Source organism: Homarus americanus, unplaced genomic scaffold (assembly GCF_018991925.1).
Source record: "Homarus americanus isolate GMGI-L3 unplaced genomic scaffold, GMGI_Hamer_2.0 scaffold19117, whole genome shotgun sequence".
NCBI classification, from domain to species: Eukaryota; Metazoa; Arthropoda; class Malacostraca; order Decapoda; family Nephropidae; genus Homarus; species Homarus americanus.
This window is the reverse complement of record NW_024754704.1, coordinates 3,922,218-3,948,275: the sequence shown is the minus strand read 5'-3', so window position 1 is coordinate 3,948,275 and position 26,058 is coordinate 3,922,218. Positions and strand designations below refer to the sequence as shown.

Sequence of the window (26,058 nt, the reverse complement as noted above, 5' to 3'; positions counted from 1 at the left end):
CTCCCATCTCTACCCACCCTACCCCCACTCCTACTCTACCCCACCACCTTACCCTACCTTACCTTATCCCACCCTACCCTACTCCTTACCCTACCCTACCTTACACCCTACCTTACCCCTACCCTACCCACCCCACACCCTACCCCTCACCCTACCTTACCCAAACTTCATCTTACCCTAACACCCTACCCTACCTTACCCAACCTTACTTTACCCTTACCTCCCCACCCTACCTTACCCAACTTATCCTACCCTACCCACCCTACCTGACCCTACTCCTTCCTTACCCTACCTTAATTCTACCCACCCAACCTACTCCACCTTACCTACCTCCTACCCTTACCCTACCTACCCAAACTTACCTTCCCTACCCACCCTACCCAACCTACCCTACTTTACCCTACCCTACCCTACCTTACCCCACACCCTCTTACCCTACCTACCCAAACTTACCTTACCCTACTTTACCCTACCCCACCCCACTTTACCCTACCTTCTCTACCCACCCTCACCCCTAACTTACCGTACCCTTACCCTAACTTTAATACCTTACCCTACCTACTCCCTACCCCTTACCCTACCCCTACCCTACCCCTTACCCCTACCCCTACCTTACCTTACCCTACCTTACCCCTTACCCTCACCTTACCCCTACTCTCTCTCTCTCTCTCTCTCTCTCTCTCTCTCTCTCTCTCTCTCTCTCTCTCTCTCTCTCTCTCTCTCTCTCTCTCTCTCTCTCTCTCTCTCTCTCTCTCTCTCTCTCTCTCTCTCTCTCTCTCTCTCTCTCTCTCTCTCTCTCTCTCTCTCTCTCTCTCTCTCTCTCTCTCTCTCTCTCTCTCTCTCTCTCTCTCTCTCTCTCTCTCTCTCTCTCTCTCTCTCTCTCTCTCTAATATACCTCCTCTACACTCTGAAGTTAAATTTACAACGAGGGAGGTAAATGGTGAGGTATTATCAGGAGATCAATAAAGAGCGTGCAACAGCTTAGCTAAGTCGTGCACTTGTGTGCAACAGCTAGACCCCTTAGAACAGGTTGCCTCACTTCATGCAGCACGCTACCTCAGTCCCTGCAACATGCTACCTCTGTCATTTCAACAAACCGCATCAATTTCTGCAATAAATTATCTCCGTCCTTGCAACAAAATATCCCAGTCTTTGCAATATGCTTTCTCAGTCTTATTAGGAAGTCGCTTTAGTCCTTGCAACAGCTGAGCTAAATTTTTGATAGCTAGAGCCCTTGCAACATGCTGCCTTGGTCCTCGGGGTTACCTGGCCAGCAAGCAGTGTTTAATAACAGTTGTATTCATGCCAAGGTCAACACGCCAGCCTTTATTTACTGTGCCTGGCCAAGCTAATTAGTTTTTACTTCTGTGCATATCAAGGTTAAAGCGCCAAGCATTACACCACCTGGGGATACTCTACCTGCACTGTATACCACCTACACCACCTGGGGATTACTCTACATGTTATACCACCAACACCACCTGGGGATACTCTACCTGCACTGTATACCACCTACACCACCTGGGGATTACTCTACATGTTATACCACCTACACCACCCTGGGATTACTCTACCTGGTGTATACCACCTACACACCACCTGGGGATTACTCTACCTGTTATACCACCACCACCACCTGGGGATTACTCTACCTGGACTGTATACCACCTACACCACCTGGGATACTCTACCTGTTATACCACCAACACCACCTGGGGATTACTCTACCTGTTATACCACCAACACCACCTGGGGATTCTCTACCTGTACTGTATACCACCTGGGAGTTACTCTACCTGTTATACCACCAACACCACCTGGGAATTACTCTACCTGTTATACCACAACACCACCTGGGGATTCTCTACCTGGACTGTACCACCTACACCACCTGGGATAACACCTGTTATACCACCACCACCACCACCACCTGAGTTACTCTACCTGCTGTATACCACCAACCACCTGGGGATTACTCTACCTGTTATACCACCACACACCAGGATACTCTACCTGCACTGTATACCACCTACACCACCTGGGGATTACTCTACCTGGACTGTATACCACCTACACCACCTGGGGATGACTCTGCCTGTTATACCACCACCACCTGGGATACTCTACCTGGACTGTATACCACCTACACCTGGGATTACTCTACATGTCATACCACCAACACCACCTGGGTATACTCTACTTGGACTGTATACCACCTACACACCACCTGGGGATTACTCTACCTGTTATACCACCAACACCACCTGGGGATTACTCTACCTGTTATACCACCAACACCACCTGGGGATTACTCTACCTGTACTGTTCCTATACCACCTGGGATTACTCTACCTGTTATACCAGCACCACCCGGGGATTATACCACATGTTATACCATCTACACCACCTGGGGATTACTCTACCTGTTATACCTACAACATAGGGATTACTCTACCTGTACTGTATACCACCTACACCACCTGGGGATTACTTTACCTGTTATACCACCAACACTACCAGGATTACTCTACATGTTATACCACCTACACCATGGGGATTACTCTACCTGTTATACCACCACTACACCTGGGATTACTCTACCTGCTGTATACCACCAGGGATTACTCTACCTGTTATACCACCAACACTACCTGGGATTACTCTGCCTGTTATACCACCAACACCACCTGGGATTACTCTACCTGTTATACCACCTACCACCTGTGGATTACTCTACCTGTACTGTATACCACCTACACCACCTGGGATTACTCTACCTGTTATACCACCAACACCACCTGGGGATTACTCTACCTGTACTGTATACCACCTACACCACCAGGATTACTTTGCCTGTTATACCACCACCACCATCACCTGGGGATTACTCTACCTGTTATACCACCTACACCCTTGGGGATTACTCTACCTGTTATACCACCTACACCACCTTTGGATTACTCTACCTGTACTGTATACCACCTACACCACCAGGGATTACTCTACCTGTTATACCACCTACACCACCTGGGGATTACTACCTGTATTGTATACCACCTACACCACCTGGGGATTACTCTACCTGTTACACACACCACCTGGGGTACTCTCCTGTACTGTATACCACCTACACACCACCAGGGAATTACTCTACCTGTTATACCACCTACACCACCTGGGGATTTCTCTGTATTGTGCCACCACCTACCACCAGGGATTACTCTACCTGTTTACCACCAACACCACCTGGGGATTACTCTCTTGTACTCTATACCACCTACACCAGGGGATTACTTTACCTGTTATACCACCTACACCACCTGGGAATTACTCTTGTACTCTATACCACCTACACCACCAGGGATTACTCACCTGTTATACCACCTTCACCACCTGGGGATTGCACGTAATTATGTTATGATGTTAATTTTTCTTCATGTCGGTGTGTGTGTGTGTGTGTGTGTGTGTGTGTGTGTGTGTGTGTGTGTGTGTGTGTGTGTGTGTGTGTGTGTGTGTGTGTGTGTGTGTGTGTGTGTGTGTGTGTGTGTGTGTGTGTGTGTGTGTGTGTGTGTGTGTGTGTGTGTGTGTGTGTGTGTGTGTGTGTGTGTGTGTGTGTGTGTGTGTGTGTGTGTGTGTGTGTGTGTGTGTGTGTGTGTGTGTGTGTGTGTGTGTGTGTGTGTAATAATAAATAATATATTATTAACGGTTTATTGAAGAAGCTTGGAGAAGGCTGAAAATATACAGTTACATATTTGGGGAATGGGTTCGAATTACAAATATATACAAGTGACATAAGTGACACAAATAAGACATATAGTGCAGATGGGGATCAGCTCAAAATACAGTTCATTTCAACATAGTGACAGTGTAGGGCAGTGTTTGCGGGTGAATACACTGATTTATGTGTGTGTGTGTGTGTGTGTGTGTGTGTGTGTGTGTGTGTGTGTGTGTGGGTGTGTGTTGTTGTGTGATGATGATGTGTGTGTGTTATTGTTGTGTGTGTGTGTGTGTGTGTGTGTGTGTGTGTGTGTGTGTGTGTGTGTGTGTGTGTGTGTGTGTGTGTGTGTGTGTGTGTGTGTTGTGTGTGTGTGTGTGTGTGTGTGTGTGTGTGTGTTGTTGTGTGTGTGTGTGTGTGTGTGTGTGTGTGTGTGTGTGTGTGTGTGTGTGTGTGTGTGTGTGTGTGTGTGTGTGTGTGTGTGTGTGTGTGTGTGTTGTGTGTGTGTGTGTGTGTGTGTGTGTGTGTGTGTGTGTGTGTGTGTGTGTGTGTGTGTGTGTGTGTGTGTGTGTGTGTGTGTGTGTGTGTTTGTTTTGTGTGTGTGTGTTGTGTGTGTGTGTGTGTGTGTGTGTGTGTGTGTGTGTGTGTGTGTGTGTGTGTGTGTGTGTGTGTGTGTGTGTGTGTGTGTGTGTGTGTTGTGTGTGTGTGTGTGTGTGTGTGTGTGTGTGTGTGTGTGTGTGTGTCGCCAGCACCTTGTAATATTGAGTGTGGAGAGATTAGCAACACACAACGAAGAGTACATTTATGGCTTGAGTACAATGATTGATTCCCCTTGAGTATAATCATGTAATACACCCCTGAGTATGATGATATGACCCCCCTTGAGTACAATAATTGATCAATGATTATGTTCCCTTGAGTACAATAATTTAATCCCTTGAGTATGATGTTTTAATCCCTGGAGTATGATGATTAGATCCCCTTGAGTACTGTGATGATTTAATTCACTTGAGTACAATAATCACATCCCCTTGAGTATAATGATTTATTCCTTTGAGTAGATGGAAGATTTTTTTTTTTACCTTGAAAAGTATAAAAATAAATAAATTAATAATGAAAAGGTTAAATAAAGAGAAGGTTTAATAAAGAGATGGTTTAATAAAGAGATGGTTTAATAAAGAGATGGTTTAATAAAGAGATGGTTTAATAAAGAGATGGTTTAATAAAGAAAGGTTTAATAAAGAGATGGTTTAATAAAGAGAAGGTTTAATAAAGAGAACAGTTTAATAAAGAAGGTTTAATAAAGAAAGGTTTAATAAAGAGATGGTTTAATAAAGAGATGGTTTAATAAAGGGAAGGTTTAATAAAGATGGTTTAATAAAGGTTTAATAAAAGAAAGGTTTAATAAAGAGAAGGTTTAATAAAGAAGGTTTAATAAAGAGATGGTTTAATAAAGAGAAGGTTTAATAAAGGGAAGGTTTAATAAAGAGATGGTTTAATAAAGAGAAGGTTTAATAAAGGGAAGGTTTAATAAAGAGATGGTTTAATAAAGGGAAGGTTTAATAAAGGCATTATACTCAATAAATTTAAGTCAAACTACTCTAGAAATTGTCATCATACTCAAAGAATTCATTTATCTAACTCTTAGAGATTAAGTTCTCCGTACTCAACATAATTAAGATGTACTCAATAAACTTAAGACTATGTACAGGTACTCCTCGACTTACGACCTACTTGACTTACTGCCACCCGGACATACAACCGCCGCCGTCGTATAAAATATTTTTCAAATTCGCATTTTCTGAGTGCAGAAAACGTTTCCATCCCGTGCGACAGCGTGGGCTGGGCGCCTCGTGGTGTACAGCATCCATGCCTAGCCCGCTCAGTTGGTGTTTGGCCATCGTTGGTGTTAGTGATCGCTGTGTACTGAAAAAATTTTTTGTTACTAATTCCTTTAAAATGACTGGTGCGTGTAAAAGTGAGAAGTGCTGGTGGTGCTCAGAAGAAAAGAAGCAGTCAATTACTTTTGAGATGAAAATGAAAATAATAATGCAATAAGAAAATGGAAACGGTAGCAACCATTTCCTGCGACCTAGGCTTCTCTCACTTTCGACGATATAAAAATTTTGAAGGACAAGGAACGAATTAGGTGAGGTAGTGAAAGGATCAGCACCTATAAAGGGAACAATAAAAATAAAAAAACATGGTCCTATTCATGAGATGGAAAATTTTCTTGTGATGTGGATGGAAGATCGGCTGCAAAAGCGTGTACCCTTAAGCCTTCTAACCATACAGGCTAAGGCAAGCAGCCTTTTTGAAAGCCTGAAAAAGTAGGCAGATGATGAGTACAGGTTGACAATCCCTTATCCAAAATCCTTGGGACCAGATGCATTTCGATTTTTGGAATTTTTGGTTTTCAGAATGGTGTTTTTTTTTTTTTTACAGGATCAGCCCACCCAGGCACAGGTCACTGACCCACATTGGGGCCTGGGGCTAAAATATAATAATAATGATAATAATAATAATATAATAACAAATAATAATTCACAGATCTAGGTCGTGTTTCTCACTTTTGATCTTTTTTCATTCTTTTATTTCTTTGTTATATTATTATTATTATCATTCTTATTTCATTTATGTGTATTTTTTATTAAAATTTTTTATTTACTGTGAATAATTATTATTATTACTGTACTGTATTATCATTATTATTATTACAATTTATTACTATTAAATTTTCACCCCAGGCGATGTGGGTGAGTGACCTGTGCCGGGTGAGCTAATAAAAAAAAAAAAAAAAAAAATGCTCCACAAAAAATAATTTCGGTTTTCAGAGCTTTTCGGTTTTGGGAATTTCGGATAAAGGGTTGTCAACCTGTATTACCAAAATTTCACAGCAAGTCATGGGTGGTGCCAAAGGTTTAAGAACCAGTACATTTTGCACAGTGTAAAGGCGAATGGATAGGCAGCAAGTGCTGATTTGGGTGCTGCCGAAGCTTTTAAGGAGGAGCTAGATCGTGTCATCGTGGAGGGAAATTATTTGCCTGAGCAGATATTTAATGTGAATGAAACTGGCTTATTATGGAACCACATGCCAGAACGGACATACATCCACATAGAGGGAAAAACCATGCTGGGATTCAAGGCATTCAAGGATCGAATCACAGTTCTGTTGGGGGGGAATGTAGCTCATTTCAAGGTAAAACCCTTCATGATACAGTGTAACATTCAGAGAATCCAAGGGCTAATAAAAATGTCAGCAAGCACACACTGCCAGTGTTTTATTGCAGTAATAAGAAAGCATGGATGACCCTAGCACTGTTTGAGGATTGGTTCCTGAGTTGTTTCATTTCACGAGCCTAGGAGTATTGTCTGCAACAAGGGGCTATGTTGAAGATTTTATTAATTTTAGATAATGCTCCGGGACACCCACCACACCTGGACGACCTGCACCCTGATGTTAAGGTAGTCTACATTCCACCGAACACTACCTCTATCATCCAACCCATGGATCAAGGTACTATTGCTGCTTTTAAGGCGTATTTACGTACGACCTTCGCGCAGGCTGTTGGTGCTACTGAAGGTGAGAAAACGCTCAGAGAGTTTTGGAAGTACTACAACATTTTGAAATGTATAAAGAACATAGCTGCAGCATGGGATGAGGTTACAGGTCAGTGCATGAATGGAATATGGAAGGTCCTGAAAAGATGTGTGAACAGTTTCAAAGGTTTTAATGAAGATGAAGCAATTCCTGAGATTAGTAACAAGATAGTGGAGTTGGGTAACAGCTGGAGTTAGAAATTGATAATGAAGATGTTGAGCAGTTTGTTGACGAAATTGATCAAAATGTTGAGCGTTTTGCAAAAGCTGACAGAATGATCCAAGATGCACTTGCTTGCTTCAGGGAGATTTACAATGAAAAGAAAAGGCAAACTGTGCAGTCTAAATTGGACATATTTTAAGAAGTCCCCACTGCTGTCTCCTCATGCCCCACCACTGCTGCCTCTTCACTCCCTAAAGATGATCCAATACCTTCAACAAGCAAGTATGTTAGCCTGTCTGAAGAAAGCGAAATTGATGACCCACCCAGCCCTGTCTCCTCCTCTGCTTCATCCAATTAATGTACAGGTACTCCTCGACTTAAGACCTACTCAATTTACGATCACCCGGACATACAACCTCCGCAATCGTATAAAATATTTTTCAAATTACGTATTTTATAGTACCAACGTTAGTGATCGCGCTGTGTACTGACAAAATTTTTGTTTGTAATCCCTTTAAAATGGCTGGCAAGCATAAAAGTGAGAGTTCTCATGGTGCTGAGAAGAAAAAGGGACACCCATTTTAGAATTTCTATGTACAGTATTATTTTCACATTTTCGATTTATGACCTGGTCGTCGGTCACTAACCTTGTCATAAGTTGAGGACTGACTGTAATCTCCATGTTTAATTAAGAAATTATTGAGGCCCCGTGTGCATTCAGCTGACTACATTAAAGGTAAGTGCACAGTAACACTTTATTCATTTTTCATTATTGATTACTTTCACTGTATCATATTTCATTTTAGATTTTCTATGTATTATTTTCGCCTTTTTGACTTGTGACCTGCTCGTCGGTCCGGAACCCCATCGTAACTCGAGGAGAGACTGTACAGGTGTATTCTAGAAATTGCAAGGATTGGCTAGTATTAAAATCTCTAATATTGTATACCAGCAAATTAAAGATGGTTTCTCATTGCCCAGAATTGACCAATAAGCGACAAGATTATAAATGTTGTTGACGGAATTAAGAATTGGGTTATAAAAGACTAGATTTGACCAATAAGAGAGTGTAAGAAAGGCTAAGAATTGACCAATAAGAGAAATGCATGAATAATTGTATGTGTGTGTGTTGGGGGGGGATAGTGTCACAGCAATGGCTTCTCCCACGTCGGTAAGGTCACATCTGGAGGTACTGCTGCGGTGGGACACAAAAACACGTAATTAGAGTTAATGCTCTTCACAATACTCACCTGTGGCTAATTTTAACCACACCGGGCTAATAATTTCCTGTCAAAACAAAGAGAGGTCTAGCCTTGGTGTGTACATTGCTGCCTTGGCCTATTGATGGGTAGTGAGCTAAAAAAAAAAAAAAAGCGTAAAACCCACGCTCATATGGAGATGGTGATTGTCCTCTACCAACATAATGCTAGTGTGTGTGTGTATGCGTGTGTGCGCACGTGCACGTGCGTGCATGTGCGTGTACTCTTAATCTTGGCACACACATTATTTAAAATGTTACACTGTGCCTGTAACACCATAGAGGGTCGTGACAGAGAAGCCAGACTTGGAGCTGTTCGTCTCTTCTGGTTTTTGAGTTGAGACCAAAGAGCAGCATCTCTCAGCTCCCTAATGTCTGCCCCCTCCTCCCCCCATCCCACAATGCAACACACTCACACATGTATGAATGTATGCATGTATGTAAGGTACTGGTACCTGTTAAGTGTTTATTTAGGGTTAATTTGGGGCCTATTACAGGAGGGACCTCGTTGACCTACATTTACAACCACAGAATTTAAGGGTTTTGTACTCTGTATCTTATCCTTATGGTCATTAATAAATTATTATTGCTTTACAGTTTTGGTGTAAGTCGTAATGGACGCTGCATGATTGCAGACGACATGGGTCTGGGCAAGACAATACAAGCCCTGGGTGTTGCAGTTTACTACAGGACAGAATGGCCGTTGCTTGTGGTAACTCCATCTTCTGTTCGGTTAGTTACAACTTCACTTCTTGAGAACTTGTTGAAATATTGCAGGTTTTTGGACTTACTGTATGTGAAAGAATGCAACAGGGAGACATTGGACAGGTGTTTTTGACAGTGACTAGTTTATTGTGCACCCCATACTCATCCTGTGAGCGGTAGCACAAAAAGGATTTATTCACCATTTAACCTCACTGTTTGGTGTAACTGAATTACAATAGTATGTGGGTTGCTGATTCTATACCAGGAAGCTGACAGCTCAACTATTTTTGTTCATATCAAGCTTTCATTACAAAGATAAACATTCAAACATATCCATAGTCCATTTGCTCATAAATGCCCCCTTTTGCAAAGGAACACTTGACTTAAAACATGAATTCATCCTTCTTTCATGCTATTGTAACTTTAGTATTTTCATCTGGCTAGAGCTAAACGATTACACTCAGCTAAGGAAACCCCATTAGTATTGTCATTGTTATACCTGCATTGTTATCCTTCCCAACTGATATACTGTACACTTTCCTTCCTCACCCCTAGTGCCCCATCTCCCCACCACAGAAGGACACCTACCCTGACACAACCCTCTCCTCTTCCTCTTGTTCACTCGTCACGAGTGAATTCTTCAAATTTGCACTTCAAAGTTCAGGGTTCACAACTCAGGGGGAGAGAGAGAGCATTGGCAATGCTCAGTGGTAAACACAGGAGTGGAGCAAACTGCACTTCCATCTATACCTTATATGTTAATGTAATAAGTCAAAGACATTTAAGATAACATCTTTTTCTGTGCTTTCTGTCCCATCATTGAGCAGGAGGTGCCAGCAGTAGTTCTGTTGCACCTACACACTCTTCTGTCACAATGTGCATCATCACACCTTTCTTTTATTGTCTGTTCATCTTCATTGTCCGTGTGCTCAGGAGCCTCTGTTTTTCTCTGCTTGGACATGAGTCCCTGATGGCTGTTGATTTTCCACATCTGGTACTGAACTGACATTTGAATGTCTTCCTTTTGACTGTAATTTTCCCAATGCTCCTTTTTGTTGGTTGTTTTCTGTACTGTATCACAAGGGTTCTCTTTAACTTCTCATGTTGAACTGCAAGTTGAGCTTCAAGATGTTTCATTTTTCATATCTGTAATCTCTTCATTTTTTTATGTTCACTGGGTGTGTTGTCAGCTACCTGTTGTGTCAGTATGTCTGTGTTGCCCCATGAAGATCTTGCATTGACTGCTGGTGATGATGTTTGAGCTATGGTGTGCAGGGTGGGCCAGGGTTTGGCCATAGGGAGTGCCTTGTTGCAGTAGTGTTTCTTGACCCAGAACGTTCTGGATGTTGGGGGGATGGAGGAATGCCATGCAGAAACCCCATCTGTTTTGCAGTTAATGCCCCTCTTTTGAATAGTTCCAACTTCAGCAATCGGATTTTTGCAAATCTGTCTTTCACGTTGTCTTAAACAGAGACCACACCACTGCTTGGTGGAAGGGCATACTTGGGCCACATGGCCCCAGTGATGACACTTGTAAAATCTCCTGATAAGAGGCTGATAGAGGGCTACCTTCAGGGATACAAAGAGTATTGGGTGGGTCTCCCATGCAAATCCAATCATCAATGACTGTGTTCTCACCATTGAGTCCCTTCATTCAGAAATGGATTAAATTTTTGTCAAGAATCATTACCACTAATAAATACCAGACTTACTATTTTTGACACCTAAAAACTTAGTCAATAAGTTAAGGGATGCAGTATACAGGGGGTTCCCAGCTTACGAACACCTGCTAATACGAATGAGGTCCAATAAGGTTAATAATTTTAAGAATCCGACATAACTACAGCTGATTCGTAGTATTTACGTATGAGAACTAGTTTGTGTGGCATAGAGGCAAGGCCGAACGGCAGGTAGGGAGTGATGCATTGTCCAGTTACATGCCTCACATGCCTTGAGGTAGCGTCAGTACGGTCTACCCTCGTCATACTAACTTGCATAATCAAATGCAAACTGTTGTTTTTACTTATTAACTCTTTTTGTCTGCCCTCATCATGGCTCCCAAACACAAACCTGATGCAAGTGATAGTAGTGCATCCAAGTAAAGGAAAACAAATACAATGGAACTGAAAATTGATGTAATTTAATGTTCTGAAAAGGCAAAACGCCCTCAGTCATTGGTAAAGCATTGGGCTTCAGTTGGTCAACTGTCGGAACAATTTTGAAAGACAAACAGAAAATTCTTGAATATGTAAAAGAATCTGCACCAATGTACTCAACTGTGATAGCAAAACAAAGATTGTTAGTGATATGAGTGGAAGATCAAAATCAACCGGATTTGTTTCTTAAGTCTAACCTTGATTCAGGAAAAAGTGATGGGGAAAAATTTTTTGCTAGTAGGTGCTGGTATAATCGATTCAAGATAAGGGCAAATGGTGTTTTGAAAAAACACTTGCCCAAAGCTTGTTCATGATTTCAGGGGCTTTGGAAATGATATTGGGGAAGTGACACAGACAGTGGTAGACCTTGGGAACCAACTCCAGCTTGATATTCATGAGAATGATGTCACACAGTTGCTTGGGTCTCATCCTGAAGAATTAAGCAATAAGGACCTGATTGAACTGGAGAAGCGAATTTTGTCAGAGGATGTAGAGGAAGCTGGAAATCAAGAACCAAAGGGATTCTTTACAAAAGAAATGGCAGATGATATCAGGGTTATTGCAGAAGGATTAATTAAATTTAAATAGCAAGATTCAAAGAGGTATTACTGCATATCTACGATGCTACAGAGAAATTATGACGAAAAGAACAAAGTTTCGGTTCAACCATCCCAATAAAGCCTCTGTCACTCCTACAAATACCCATCTCTACATGCAAGCAGTTCAGGTTACTTTTGTAAGTTTTAAACTTTAATTTTTAGTTTCCTTTGCTATATTTTGTCATTCAATTTCATGTAATGTACAGTTAATTAACACCATATTTGCAGGTACTCATGGGTCAATGCAATAGAAAGATGGGTGCCTTCAGTGAGCCGGGAAGACATAACTGTTATTGGCAGTGGGCAGGACACCTTGAGTGATGCTCAGGTGGTCATTATAACTTATGACCTCTTGGTCCGCAAACTAAAAGAAGTAATGAATAGTCGATTTCAGGTTGTAATAATGGTAAGTGTGAAATACATATGCAGTACTGTACTTATGATATAATTTTAATTTGGTGCATGCTGACAACATCCATGTTAGTGTTGACTTGATTTTTTTTTTTAATAACCACTTGTTTACTATCTGGTTGGTAGGTCAATCCATTCTCTGTTATGACCTTCAATGTCCTGTGTCTACTAATAAGAAAGAAAATTTATTGAGGTTGTCTCTTAAAATCCAATGAATATTGGGTAATTATTGTGTACATCAAGTCCTTGTTATCCATGAATCCAAGTACAGTACTGGACTACTTGCGAGGTTGGTTTAGGGTCAGCATCTCGTCCTCTTGAGTACGTTCTTGTTACGAGTTGGGGATTTAGAATATAGTTAAAAGTCTACCCAGATCCCAACAGGCAACAACAATAAAAAAACAAAGACAATCGGACTATAAAAGGGTAGACAAAGGATGCGAGTTTTTGTTGTGTATAATAAAGTACCATAAATTCCTTAACAAATGTTTCAGCTTTCTATAATTTACCTTTAACCATACTTAACCTAAACATTAACAGTATATACATATTTATACAACATACAACAATTTTGAAGCAAGTGGACACGGGGAGGCAATATAGGATTACAAATACTTAAGTGCGGAGCTGAGATGGCTGAGTATTGTAGAAGACGGTAGGTAGTCACTGTGCCGTAGGTTTTCAGGATAGGTGATCCTGTGGTCACTTCCCAGAGTGAACTGCACTCTCATCGAACTGGAGCTGATGAAGAAGACTTGTAGGAGGTGACGCAAATACCAGGATATGGAGAAGGGAAACCCCAGAGTGGTAACTAAGACTAGTCATACTCGTGTTCCGTCCCTAGATGGCGTTGCTCGTGGTGCTGGGTAGGTAGATCAGGACAATAGATGGCGTGGTTCGTAGTGCTGGGTAGGTAGATCATGACAATTGGTGGCGTGGTTCGTAACACACACCCCTCCAAAGTCCTCTGTAGCGCAGGCGCGAAGGAGGTGATCACCTGGTGCGTCTGGAGAGTAGCTGCTGCATTTCCACTGGAGCTCGGGATAAGGAGTCCGCAATCATGTTGTCCACCCCCTGTATGTGCCGGACTTGTAGATTATAGGGCTGGGTGAGGAGAGCCCAGCGGATGAACGTGAGTGGGTTATGGTCGGTGAAGACTGGGGTTGTTTTTGGGCAAGACTGGAGGTAACATTCAAACTTCTTTATTGCCAACACCAGAGCCAGGGCCTCCTCTATGGTCGAGTAGTTGGTATGATGTTTTTTCAACTTGGCGGAGTAGTATGCCACAGGGTGAAGGACATCAGTGGTTGGGTCAGGTTGTAGGAGCACAGCCCCCACTCCGACACCGCTAGCGTCGATTTGCAGATGGAAGGGCAAGGTGTAGTCAGGGGGGTGGACTACAGGCTTGGAGGCAAGGAAGGCTTTGAGGCGGTGGAAAGACTGGTCGCACTTCTGGTTCCAGATGTAAGGGACCGCAGAACTGGTAAGGTCTGTGAGGGGTCCGGCCACGCTGGAGAAGTTACTGCAGAACCGACGGTAGTAGCCGCACATCCCCAGGAAGCGCATGAGTTCCTTCCTCGTCCTTGGAGTGGGGAAGGACAAGATGGCTTTAACGTTTGCGTCCTTGGGTCTCACCATACCATGCCCAACGATATGTCCCAGGTAAGTCACTGAGGCCCGGCCAAAAGCAGATTTAGCCAGGTTTATGGTGAATCCAGTCTCTTGCAGTCGTGCGAACAGTATCTCCAAACGCACCAGATGTTCGTCCCAGCCGTCCGACACCACCACCAGGTCATTCAGGTAGGCGAACGTCCCATCTAGGTCCTGAACCAGGTAATTGATGGCCCTCTGGAACGTGGCCGGAGCATTAGAAAAGCCAAACGCCATAACCAAATATTGAAAAAGACCAAATGGAGTTATAAATGCCGAGATTATTTTTGCCCTATCCGTGAGTCCCACTTGATAATATCCTTTCAACCTGTCCACCGTAGATATAAATTTTACACAGCCTATGCTGTCTATTATATCTTCAATCAAAGTTAAAGGGTAGGAGTCTGAGACAGTGACCTGGTTCACTTTACGATAATTGGTACAGAAACGAAAAGTGCTATCGGGTTTTGGAATGAGAAGGCAAGGTGAAGCCCAGGGGGAGGTACTAGGGTCAGCTAAGTTATGTTTTAACAAAAAATCTACCTCCTTTTTCATAATCTCTCTTTTTTGTGGATTTAGTCGATAGGCTGATTGCCTAATGGGTTGTACACCATCTGAGATTAGCTTAATATCATGTTTAAGTATATTGCAAATCCCTGGGAGGTCTGACGTGACTTTAGGAAATGTTGATAATAACTTAGTGAGATCTTTTGCTTGAGATGGATTCAGAACAGAAAAATACTCATCCAAGTTGTTGAGTATGTGACTGTTAGCAGGGTTTTCTTTAGGTAGAGGGAAGTCTAAATTCTCCAATAGATCCATGTCATCTGTCTCCGGCCCTGACAAAACCGTATGCAATACAGGTAAGCTTATAGCCTCTGTGATGTCTTCCTCTGACTGCCTGGAATGGTAATGTTTCATGAGATTAATGTGAACAAGTTGTGAATCTTTTCTGCGATCAGGAGTATGGACTATATAGTTGAGGGGAGATAGTTTATTAGCATTGATTTGAAAGTTTTGATGGAACCTTTCCAAGCACCCTTGGGAGTGTGGGTGGTAAGCCGAAGATGTACAATGGTCCACACTGAGGTCTTTCATCACCTTTTTGAACAAAGATGGATCAGATTGTTGGGCTTTAATGAGCTCATCCTTACTAATGGTCTTATTGTACAGATCTTCTGTGGGTAGGAAGATATTGGAGGTGGTTTTAGATGAAGAGGGCCCAGTTCGCACACTCTGTGACCGGGTGACAGCACAAGATGGGAAAAGGTGAGGAGTAGTTTCTTCAAGGTCAGTGGTGGAGTTGACAGGTAAGGGAGAGTCGACTGTCTTTATGTTGGGAACCACTAGATCTCCTGCCAAGTCATTACCCAATAATAAATGAATGCCGCTCACAGGCATTGGATCTTTCCTAATGGCTATTTGCACTTCCCCAGTAATCAAGGGACATTGGAGGTGCACTTTAGCTAAGGGATAGGAAGAATGGGATGAGAGATCTGAAATTAGAACACTCTCATTAGTAAATGCGGTAGATATATCAGGAATGACGTTAAACAGGAGGATAGATTGTGCTGCGCCCGTATCACGTAGTATACGAATAGGGAAAGAACGAGACCCTTCTATGATTGAAATTTTTCCCTCATAGGTGAATGAAGAGAAGAGATCCTGATGGGGCCTTTCCACATTGGTGGTTGCTATTGGTTTGGATTTGAGATCCAGGGAACTACTTTTAGCAATTTGACACTTTGGGTGTTTACAAGTCTGGATCGTATGGCCTGGGTTTTTACAGTAAGAACAAGTAAACTTGGTTGCATCAGGGGGGTTAGGTGTGGGACCTTTTGACCTACCACTCACGCCCCCAAGGTTATCATCAGAGGAGGACCTAACATGTCGGGAAGTACCACGTTCTCTACTGCCCAGTGACTCCACCATCAAGGCGTACGCATCAGCCAGCTCAGCCGCACGCCCTAAATTAACCTCTCCACGATCCTCCACATGCTTCAACATGTGAAATGGTATCTTGCTCTTCCACTCCTCCAGGACTACCAAATTTAACAAATCCTGAAATGTGGAGGTCTCTGTAGCCTCTAACCACTTCTTAAAAAACCTAAGCTTTTCTTGAGCAAACTCAACAAAGGTGTGTGAAAATGGTTTGGTTAGTTTACGAAACTTCTGCCGGTATCCATCTGGCGTGATAGCATAAGAGGTGAGGATATTCTTTTTTATGTTATCATAGTCATCAGTCTGGTCTAAACAGTTATAAAATCTACGAGCCTTACCACATAATTTAGGAACTAACACCGACACCCACTGGTCCTTAGGCCACTCATTCTTCCCGGCTATTTTCTCAAAAGTCCTAAATGACCCGTCCATATCGGATTCATCAAACCCGGGAACAAGGGAAGAAGCATTAGCAGGGTTAAAAGCAGCTAGTCTCTCTTTTAATGCCACTTCTTTTGATTTAAACTCCGATGTTAAGGTGACTTCTGTCTCTCTCACCTGTAGTTCTTTCAGTCTAACCTCCTGCTCCAACTTGGCCTGTTCCGACATTCCCTCATGCTCCAACTTGGCCTGTTCCAACTTTTCCTCATGCTGCAACTTGGCCTGTTCCAACTCGAGTTCTTTTATTTTGATTTGGAACTCGAACCTAGCTCGTTCTAGTTCTAAGGCGTCTACTCTTTGTGCTTTTTCCTGGAGAAACATTATACAGTAAATTCCCTCTCAATCCAGACTAATTGGGGGGAAGGCCTGTCTGGTTTGACTGAAATTCTGGGTTGTGCAGGAGTCCATAGTGTCAAGCTACCTAAGAACACCTAACCTACTGTAGTTATTAGCTTAGAATTAACACTCTCAGGATTTTTTATATGCCATATGACCATATTTATTTTGGCCACATAGGGTTTTAACATCTCTGGGGAAAAAGGTAAATTTTTCCTTGGTCTATCAGTAGCTGTACTTAGTGAATCACCGAGTGGATGGTGTTGCTGGGAGCTCTCATGTGCCTGGCAGCAGTGTGTACTGTCTCGGCTGTTATAGACAGCTTCATTCAGGCCTCACTCCCCAAAACATTTCCATTTGATGGCCCGTATTATATACCGTAGATTTTTTTTTTAAATACACTACTGTACTGTATATACTATTCAGGATTATTTTAGTAAAGCATTAGTGTTTCTAACATAATTAGAACTGATTTTATAGACTGATATAAATATTTCTTGCATTTTTCATAAAAGAATTGAGTTCCCATCATTTTATCGTCTTGTAGAGAATTTGGTCAGGATCATTATACCTGTTGTATGAAATTCATCTTCATAACATAATTAGAACAGATGCTATGGATAACAGTTTACTGTATATACTTTTTTGCTTACCGTAAATATTTTTGCTCGGGATCACGGCCTAATATAATGGGAGAGTGATAAGAGAATCTTACAAAGTAGAAGAGTGCTCCATATTGTATATATTATTACTGCACTATAATGTGCACGCTCCCAAAAAAGTATTGGCCCCTTTTCTCATCGGCACAATGTGTCACAATGGACGAATATTTGGGGTCACTAATTGTGATTCCTGCATAATGTTGGCAGGTCTGCCTTCCTAGTAACTGTGGGGTTACCAGTTTTTATTTCTGGCATTTGTTGTAATTATGGTGAATCACTGTGCTCTATCTTTAGTAGAATAATATAATGATATTAATGTAGCAAAACTCTATTGACAGCAATCAAATAGTGGGTGTTTTCTGCTGGAAATCCATGACCAACACTAGTACCCGAGAATCATTGGAAAACATATCTTTCCCCAACAGACATGGATTATGATGGAAATGCCATGCCGTTGTGCCATCTCCTTGTTGCTTAGGCCTATGTCGTGAAGGGCGATGGTACTGCCTCATGTTGCCTGTGGTGTCTCCAAAGTGACTGTCAATCCCATGGGAGAACTTGACGACATCGTCTCGTAGCGTGTATCAGATACTGTTCCGTTGCCAGCACGAATCATGTGATGATACATTATATTCATAATTGGTACCTCATCTGTTGAGGTAGAAAATTTTTTGAAATGCAGTAAATCATAATACTGTATAGGTATTATTGTAATTGGATAAGGCTTCATAATACACCTGTAATTTCTGTATTTGCAATGAATATAATATCAGGTCATAGTGTTTCATATTTCATTTGAAGCGATTCCATTGTAACCTTGGTTCATGAAAACATAGTAACGTTATATTCCTATTCGGCAACCCATCCCCAGGGGCTGAAATAGTATCTTAAGGTGTATGAATCAGCGGGGTTACTCATGACGTTGTTGGTTTTACATGTGGTATCACACTTCATCCTATTTCATTAGATTATGTTGAAAATAGGTGGTATACTGCAGATATTATGGTGATTATCAGGTGCAAGATGAAACAACGAAAGGTGCAACTCATAATCAGAAATACCAACTGGACCGAGACTGTTGTTCATGTGTTATTGTGTTCATTTCCAAATAAAAATGACCCAGGGGGGCTGATACGTTTTTGGGAGAGTGTACCTGTAGATAAAAAAATTAGAATTACAGCACATGTTAAAAATACAGTACTGTACAAATTAATACAATATTTACTCATCATGGGGCACTTGAGACAGGAAGTGATTGTACAGTACGACACTCACAATGTACGCCACCGAAGGTCATGCGGAGGTTATGGTTTCATTGCTAATTTCATTGGCTCTGTGTACTTTACACTATTTATATTTCTTATGACACTTTTCTTTAGTGCTCCTCAGTAACCATCTCTACCACCTGTTAGTTACCCCCACCACCACCTACCTGGAAGTCTAAGACAGTGTGACATCACCTATTGACGCCTGGATGGAAGCACTATCCGCAACCATTTTATGGTCCCTATCCCTCATGAATAACTTGGACCTGGTGTACTTTACAGTATATAATTTACTCTTGTTTAATGGATAATTTGCTCCATACTTAATGATTTACACTTACAAGTAGGCTGTGCAGATTAACAGTGCCCAGCATATCGGACTAGGGGCCCAGACAAGTTATTTTTTATTTTTATATCCATGTGTCCGGCATTACATAACCCAACCTCACCGTACATGTTTAACCAGCCACCTCTAGTCACTCGGTCAACATTTCAGAGGAACCACCAAGCTGAGAGGCAATTGAAGTGAGGTGACAGGTATTATGATCTCATATGACAAGTGTTACTGCCACTGACAACAGATAATAGGGGTGGGGGGAGGGGGTGTGGTAATTAAAGTAGGTGTTCACAGGTGCCATCTCCACCCCCTTTCACACCCTGCAGGCTTGAGGTGAAGTGACAGAAGTTATCACATTACATGATAAGGGTTACTACCACGACACCATTGAGATTGACCCAAGTGATCTCAGATGTGACACTGTTCCTTGTGTACGAGTTTATATACGGCTAACTGGCAACTCAGGCCTGTGCGCTACACATGCCAGAAAGGCTAATCACTCAATGACAGAAATTACATTCAACTCAGTTGCTGTACATTTAACTATGAAAATCAATGCCATGGGTCAGGTGAATTTCTGACGTCTATTTTTATAATCTAATCAGAGATTGAGCTTGCCAGGAAAAAGTGGAATTGACGTCAAATTCACAGTACACACGCTGTTAACACTAGTTTTACAAACTCAGCACGACTGCGAATATTCAACTATTCACAGGGATACGTTAGATTTTGGAGATTATACAGGTTGACAAAATAGTTCAGGAGATTAATGACTTTCTTAAATAGACAACTGACACTAATTAAACTACAAACATTAGATTCTCTGATGTTTGGGCATCAAAATAATCTAATTTCAGTAGCAATTGGAAATTCATGGCTATCCCAAAGGACAATATCATGGGATGCCATTCGTCCTGGCAGACTCGACACTCATTTACTTGACAAGTGTTACGAACAATAAAGACAGTTAAAGCTTTCAACATCACTCACAAAGAATCTTGTATGCTTTAACTGTAATCAGTCATATCTAAATTGACCCAAAACAATGGTGTCCTCTCTCACATTCAAATTCACTTTATCGAGAGATTGGTTTCAGGAAGTCAGAGAAAATGGATGGCACCTAAGCTAGGGAGCGATGAGAAAATGGACGCCTCAGATGGGAGACTCAACAAAGAAGGCATAGCTACATATTTTGTGGCCTATTGAGCGTAATACGAATCGTCCGATTTTACGTTAACTGACGTGTACGACCGTGGTCAATACAATAGGTATTAGTCATTTGAACCTATAGATTTATGTTAACTCTTTACTTACTGGTGTATCTGAAGGTGGAATAGTACATTAGTGATTTTAGCTAATTGCTTTCCAAAATCTGAGTCAGTCATTTGGTTGTTATGCATCTCACTTGTCATCTAAGAAAATAAAAACTTTTGTCACCAGGTAGTAGGCAGCTACCAAACAGGGAGGTACTACTGCCTGGGAAGATATTGGAAGCATAATGTGTTGTCTAATGGTAGACCCTGCTGCCATATGTGACCAAGTCCCAGGTTGCTGATCTGACTTTCTGCCTCATTTACACACAATTGCAGGGTCTCAATTTTTTCTCTTACTTGGACAACACAACATATATAATGTATATAATTTCTCACTCTTGATTTATTTTTTTAATTTTGTATTTTTTATGCTTATTATTTTTAATTAGTTTTATTATTTTATTTGTATTAATTTGCTATTAATTTTATTAATTATTGTAATAATAATAATAGTAATAGATATTATTATTATTATTATTATTATTATTATTATATTCCCCCCCCCCCCAGGCCCTGAGGTGGGTCATTATCTGTGCCCGGGTGGGCTAATGCCCGTAAAAAAAAGAAAAGAATAATATCGCCTTTGTTGTCATAGCCTGTGTCTGGTTAATGTTTTGCCTTTAAAGATGAGAGTTGACATTCACTCTTGTTTAAGATTTTGTAAACAAATACGGAAGAATTTAGAAGTATTATTATGGGCATTGAAGTTATTCAGAGTTGTGTGTCTATCCTGTAAGAAAAATGAGGTTCATACAATGACATGGAGAGCACTTACACTAAGCCTTATTTCTAAATGTCCCCATAGGATGAATCTCATATGTTGAAGAACTTTAAGACAGCAAGATATAAGGCTGCAGCACCAGTCGTTAAGCAAGCCAAGCGTGTCTTGATGTTGACTGGCACCCCAGCTCTTTCACGGCCCTCAGAGCTGTACACACAGATTGCTGGATTATGTCCAGGACTCTTTCCAAGGTAATGAATCAATCTCTCTCTCTCTCTCTCTCTCTCTCTCTCTCTCTCTCTCTCTCTCTCTCTCTCTCTCTCTCTCTCTCTCTCTCTCTCTCTCTCTCTCTCTCTCTCTCTCTCTCTCTCTCTCTCTCTCTCTCTCTCTCTCTCTCTCTCTCTCTCTCTCTCTCTCTCTCTCTCTCTCTCTCTCTCTCTCTCTCTCTCTCTCTCTCTCTCTCTCTCTCTCTCTCTCTCTCTCTCTCTCTCTCTCTCTCTCTCTCTCTCTCTCTCTCTCTCTCTCTCTCTCTCTCTCTCTCTCTCTCTCTCTCTCTCTCTCTCTCTCTCTCTCTCTCTCTCTCTCTCTCTCTCTCTCTCTCTCTCTCTCTCTCTCTCTCTCTCTCTCTCTCTCTCTCTCTCTCTCTCTCTCTCTCTCTCTCTCTCTCTCTCTCTCTCTCTCTCTCTCTCTCTCTCTCTCTCTCTCTCTCTCTCTCTCTCTCTCTCTCTCTCTCTCTCTCTCTCTCTCTCTCTCTCTCTCTCTCTCCTCTCTCTCTCTCTCTCTCTCTCTCTCTCTCTCTCTCTCTCTCTCTCTCTCTCTCTCTCTCTCTCTCTCTCTCTCTCTCTCTCTCTCTCTCTCTCTCTCTCTCTCTCTCTCTCTCTCTCTCTCTCTCTCTCTCTCTCTCTCTCTCTCTCTCTCTCTCTCTCTCTCTCTCTCTCTCTCTCTCTCTCTCTCCTCTCTCTCTCTCTCCTCTCTCTCTCTCTCTCTCTCTCTCTCTCTCTCTCTCTCTCTCTCTCTCTCTCTCTCTCTCTCTCTCTGTGTGTGTCATTATTTTAATCATACTTTTACTGAGTTTTTATTGTAATCATTAGTTTCCAGAAATTTGGTGTAAGATACTGTAATGGACAACAGCTTCCGTGGGGATGGAACTTCTCAGGTTCCAGCAATTTGCAAGAGCTACAGATAATGCTTAGAAACATAATGATCCGGAGACTTAAGGTGCAGGTGCTGGATCAACTTCCGTCAAAACTGAGGTAATGCCTAAGATCCCCTCAATGGAAATTTTCACCAAGCAATATTGTACTGTAGAGTACAGCTGCTCCCCGACTTACGACAGGGTTAGGGACCCAAATCCAGGTCGTAAGTCGAAAATGCTTATATAATACATAGAAAATCTAAAATGGGTGTCCCTTTTTCTTTTCAGCATCACAAAACTCTCACTTTTATGCTTGCTAGCCATTTTAAAGGGAATTACAAACGAAAGTTTTGTCAGTACACAGCACAATCCCTGACGTTGGGACTCTAAAATACGTAATTTGAAAAATTTTTGGTACGACTGAGGCAGTCGTATGTCAGGGTGGTCGTAGTCGAGTAGGTTGTAAGTTGGCGAGTAGCTGTACTTAGTTATGTGGGGCACTGGAAGGTCTCAACCCTTTGATGGTAATGAGACCTTGTCCAGAAGGCTAGTTTCATCATCACATCATTAAGAATTACTAGCAGCTGACATGGTTTAATATGAGCGGGAAGAAGAAAAAAAATAACCTTTATCAAAAAAAAAATTGTATTTTTTGTCAGGTAAAGTGTCAAGAGTACAGTTGCTCCCTCTTAGGTGGAAACATCATGGACACTACACAAACCACTAAGTACTGTATCATCTGTAGTGAAGTCTTTGGTGAAGGGTTTATCAGATCACCTGAAGATTTGTCCCTTAAGATTAACCACCTTAACACTAATGTACCCCAACCTAATATAACCTAGTAAACCCTATTTAATATAACCTAACCTAACATTAAAACCCTAACCTAAAGTAGTATAACCTAACCTTACCTTACCTTACCTTACCTTACCTTACCCTACCCTTCCTTACCTTACCTTACCTTCCCTACCCTTCCTTACCTTACCTTACCTTACCTTACCTTACTTTACCTTACCTTACCTTACCTTACCTTACCTTACCTTACCTTGCCTTGCCTTACCTTACCTTGCCTTGCCTTGCCTTTACCTCCCAGCTTCAGGGGAAAATCTTGAGGTGATTTGGTTCTTCTCCCAACAGTTTGTAGTGAGTGTGAGAAGTGATGTGAAAAGACACATAGAAGTTTCTCTCTTGAATTGGTTTAGTGAACAAAAGTGAATCATTGAAAGCGTTTATGGATTATTGTTACACTGAGCTGTGAGTTGAGGGTAACTGGACTGTAATGACATCTTGTAGTGCACTGCTTTCGTTTTGTTTAATAGAGCTGGGAATATTTTTCTCCCACTGGATGTCTTTCATTCAGTCAAGAACAAATACAGTCTTTCATTCAGTCAAGAGGAAGTACAATCTTTTTTCATCCAGTCAAGAACAAATAGTCTTTCATTCAGTCAACAACACATACAGTCTTCTTTCAGTCAAGAACAAATTCAGTCTTCTTTAATTCAGTTAAGAGCAAATCCAGTACACATTTCTTTCATTCAGTAATGAGCAAATATGCACTTCTATCATTCAGTTAAGAACCAATACACACTTCCTTCATTGAGTCTATCCTTTAATCTCACTCGTGGAACAGATTTTTTTACTGTGTTAGGGGAATTAAGTACAGTGACCCCTCGTTTAACGAACACCTCGGTTAACGTAATTTTGATTAACGAACTGCCTTCCATAAGGATCTTCAATTCGGTTAACGAAAAAAAATTCGGTTAACGAAGTTCTTACAAACTGACCTCAACATGTTTTCGTTTGTACTGAACGGGCAACCAACTTTAGTATTAGTCCGCCAATACATTAATCGGTTCTAGGGCTTAAATTCCTTACTATTTTAGTAAATATCAAGAAGTTTATACTATTCAATGATTTTAAAAGTTTAATATTCAATTTTTTTGTCATTTTAACAATTATTGAACATAATTAAAGGTAAAGTGACTAGTTTAATGCGCGGCATCCAGCCTCTTAACACAGCAGACAGGAGTTAGTCTCTCTCTGTTTTCACTGGAGGTAACATCTTGCTTGAGACTCTTCAACTAAATGCTTTTTTTCTGTGTTTCCAAGCAAATTATTGGTCATTTTGAAATATATTTTACATATTGACAATATATAATGCAGTGCAGTTTTGATTTAAAGAAAATAATCTTGAATTACACCAGAGAGCTAAAATTTTATGGGTGAAATGGCACCATGGGGTGACTTCTCTTCCACCCCAATGCCTTCTCTTCTTCCTTCTCCTCCACCCCCATTCTAAATCCCATCATCATCCAGGAGCCTTCTACATACACACCTCAAAGTAAGTGAACTTTTCTACCATTTTTGTTGAATTTAGGAAATTTTCGGTGAGCTGGAACCAATTACCCAAAAACCCATTGAAATAATGGTTTCGGTTAACGAACGACCTTCTGGAACGGATTGAGTTTGTTAACGGAGGGGTCACTGTACAGTAAAACAGGCACTCCTCGACTTACGACCACCCGGACATACGATTGCCGCAGTCATATAAAATATTTTTCAATTTACGTATTTTCGAGTCCTGAAGTTAGTGATCGCGCTGTGTACTGACAAATTTGTTTTTTGTAATTCCCTTTAAAATGGCTGGCAAGCATAAAAGTGAGAGTTCTTGTGGTACTGAGAAGAAAAAGAGACCCATTTTAGATTTTCTATGTATTATTTTCGCATTTTCGACTTAGGGCCAATTCGACTTACGACCTGGTCGTCGGTCCCTAACCCCATCGTAAGTCGAGGATTGACTGTGATAGGAGGTGGATAGATAACATCAGTGGTAGAAAAATATTATTGTAACTTCTTTCTTTTTTTTTTTTTGCCTCTTGATTTTAGATGAAACAGTGAAATGTGGTGTTTTGTACCTCTGACTAATGCAGAAGTTGTTACACGTAGATTTTTATGGAAATAATTATTGTGATTTTAGATGAAACAGATGTGTTAGGAGTGTTTTATACCTCTAGCTAGAAGTACTTCATAGATACCTGTACTTTAATGGAAATAATTCAGTGCTTCATAACTTTTCCCAGAATGATGGTGACATTAGACCCGACCTCCATTGAGAATGGCACCAAATCCTTGGCAGATGCAGCTAAGAAGTTTAACCTGAAGTCTATCAATGGTTTAGAAAAACAAGGTGCCCTTTTTGCATTCTTCAATGAAACAGCTCAAGCTAAGCTAAAAGCTGTAAGGTAAGCAGTTCACTGTTGTGGTACATGAAATTTAATTTAGTTTTCATTTTTCATGCAGTTGAAATTTACATTGTACAGTGATTCCATACTCAGTCCATATTTAAACTTCTTGGGGATTTTCTCTCCAACTTCTCATGTTGCAGGTTCTTATGTAAGAATTTTCATATTTTATTTCCATTTGAGAGAGAGAGAGAGAGAGCTGTCACAACAATATATCTTGTCTACACTCCTTTCCTTGAAGAGTGGACGTTCAACTTTGTGTTCTGGAATTTACTGCCTCTTCCTCTTTGTACATTAAATCTTGCTTGCTTGACAATAAAATGAGATGGAAGATTGTAATTTAGTCAGTAAAGTCGTCTTACAAGTTTACATTGATTCAGCATGTTTGTAGACAATGCAGGTACAGTA

At 41.2% G+C, this 26,058-nt stretch overlaps 1 protein-coding gene across 1 annotated transcript in view; it reads left to right on the top strand.

The window, feature by feature from the left end:
- Positions 1–26,058, top strand: part of LOC121855967 (SWI/SNF-related matrix-associated actin-dependent regulator of chromatin subfamily A-like protein 1) — a 72,184-nt gene that overhangs the window by 30,259 nt on the left and 15,867 nt on the right. The window contains exons 3-7 of the mRNA XM_042351184.1: positions 9,334–9,468; positions 12,425–12,602; positions 21,358–21,524; positions 22,365–22,526; positions 25,489–25,650. Of these exons, the coding sequence (XP_042207118.1) occupies positions 9,334–9,468; positions 12,425–12,602; positions 21,358–21,524; positions 22,365–22,526; positions 25,489–25,650 (804 nt within the window). The remainder of the gene's footprint in view (positions 1–9,333; positions 9,469–12,424; positions 12,603–21,357; positions 21,525–22,364; positions 22,527–25,488; positions 25,651–26,058) is intronic.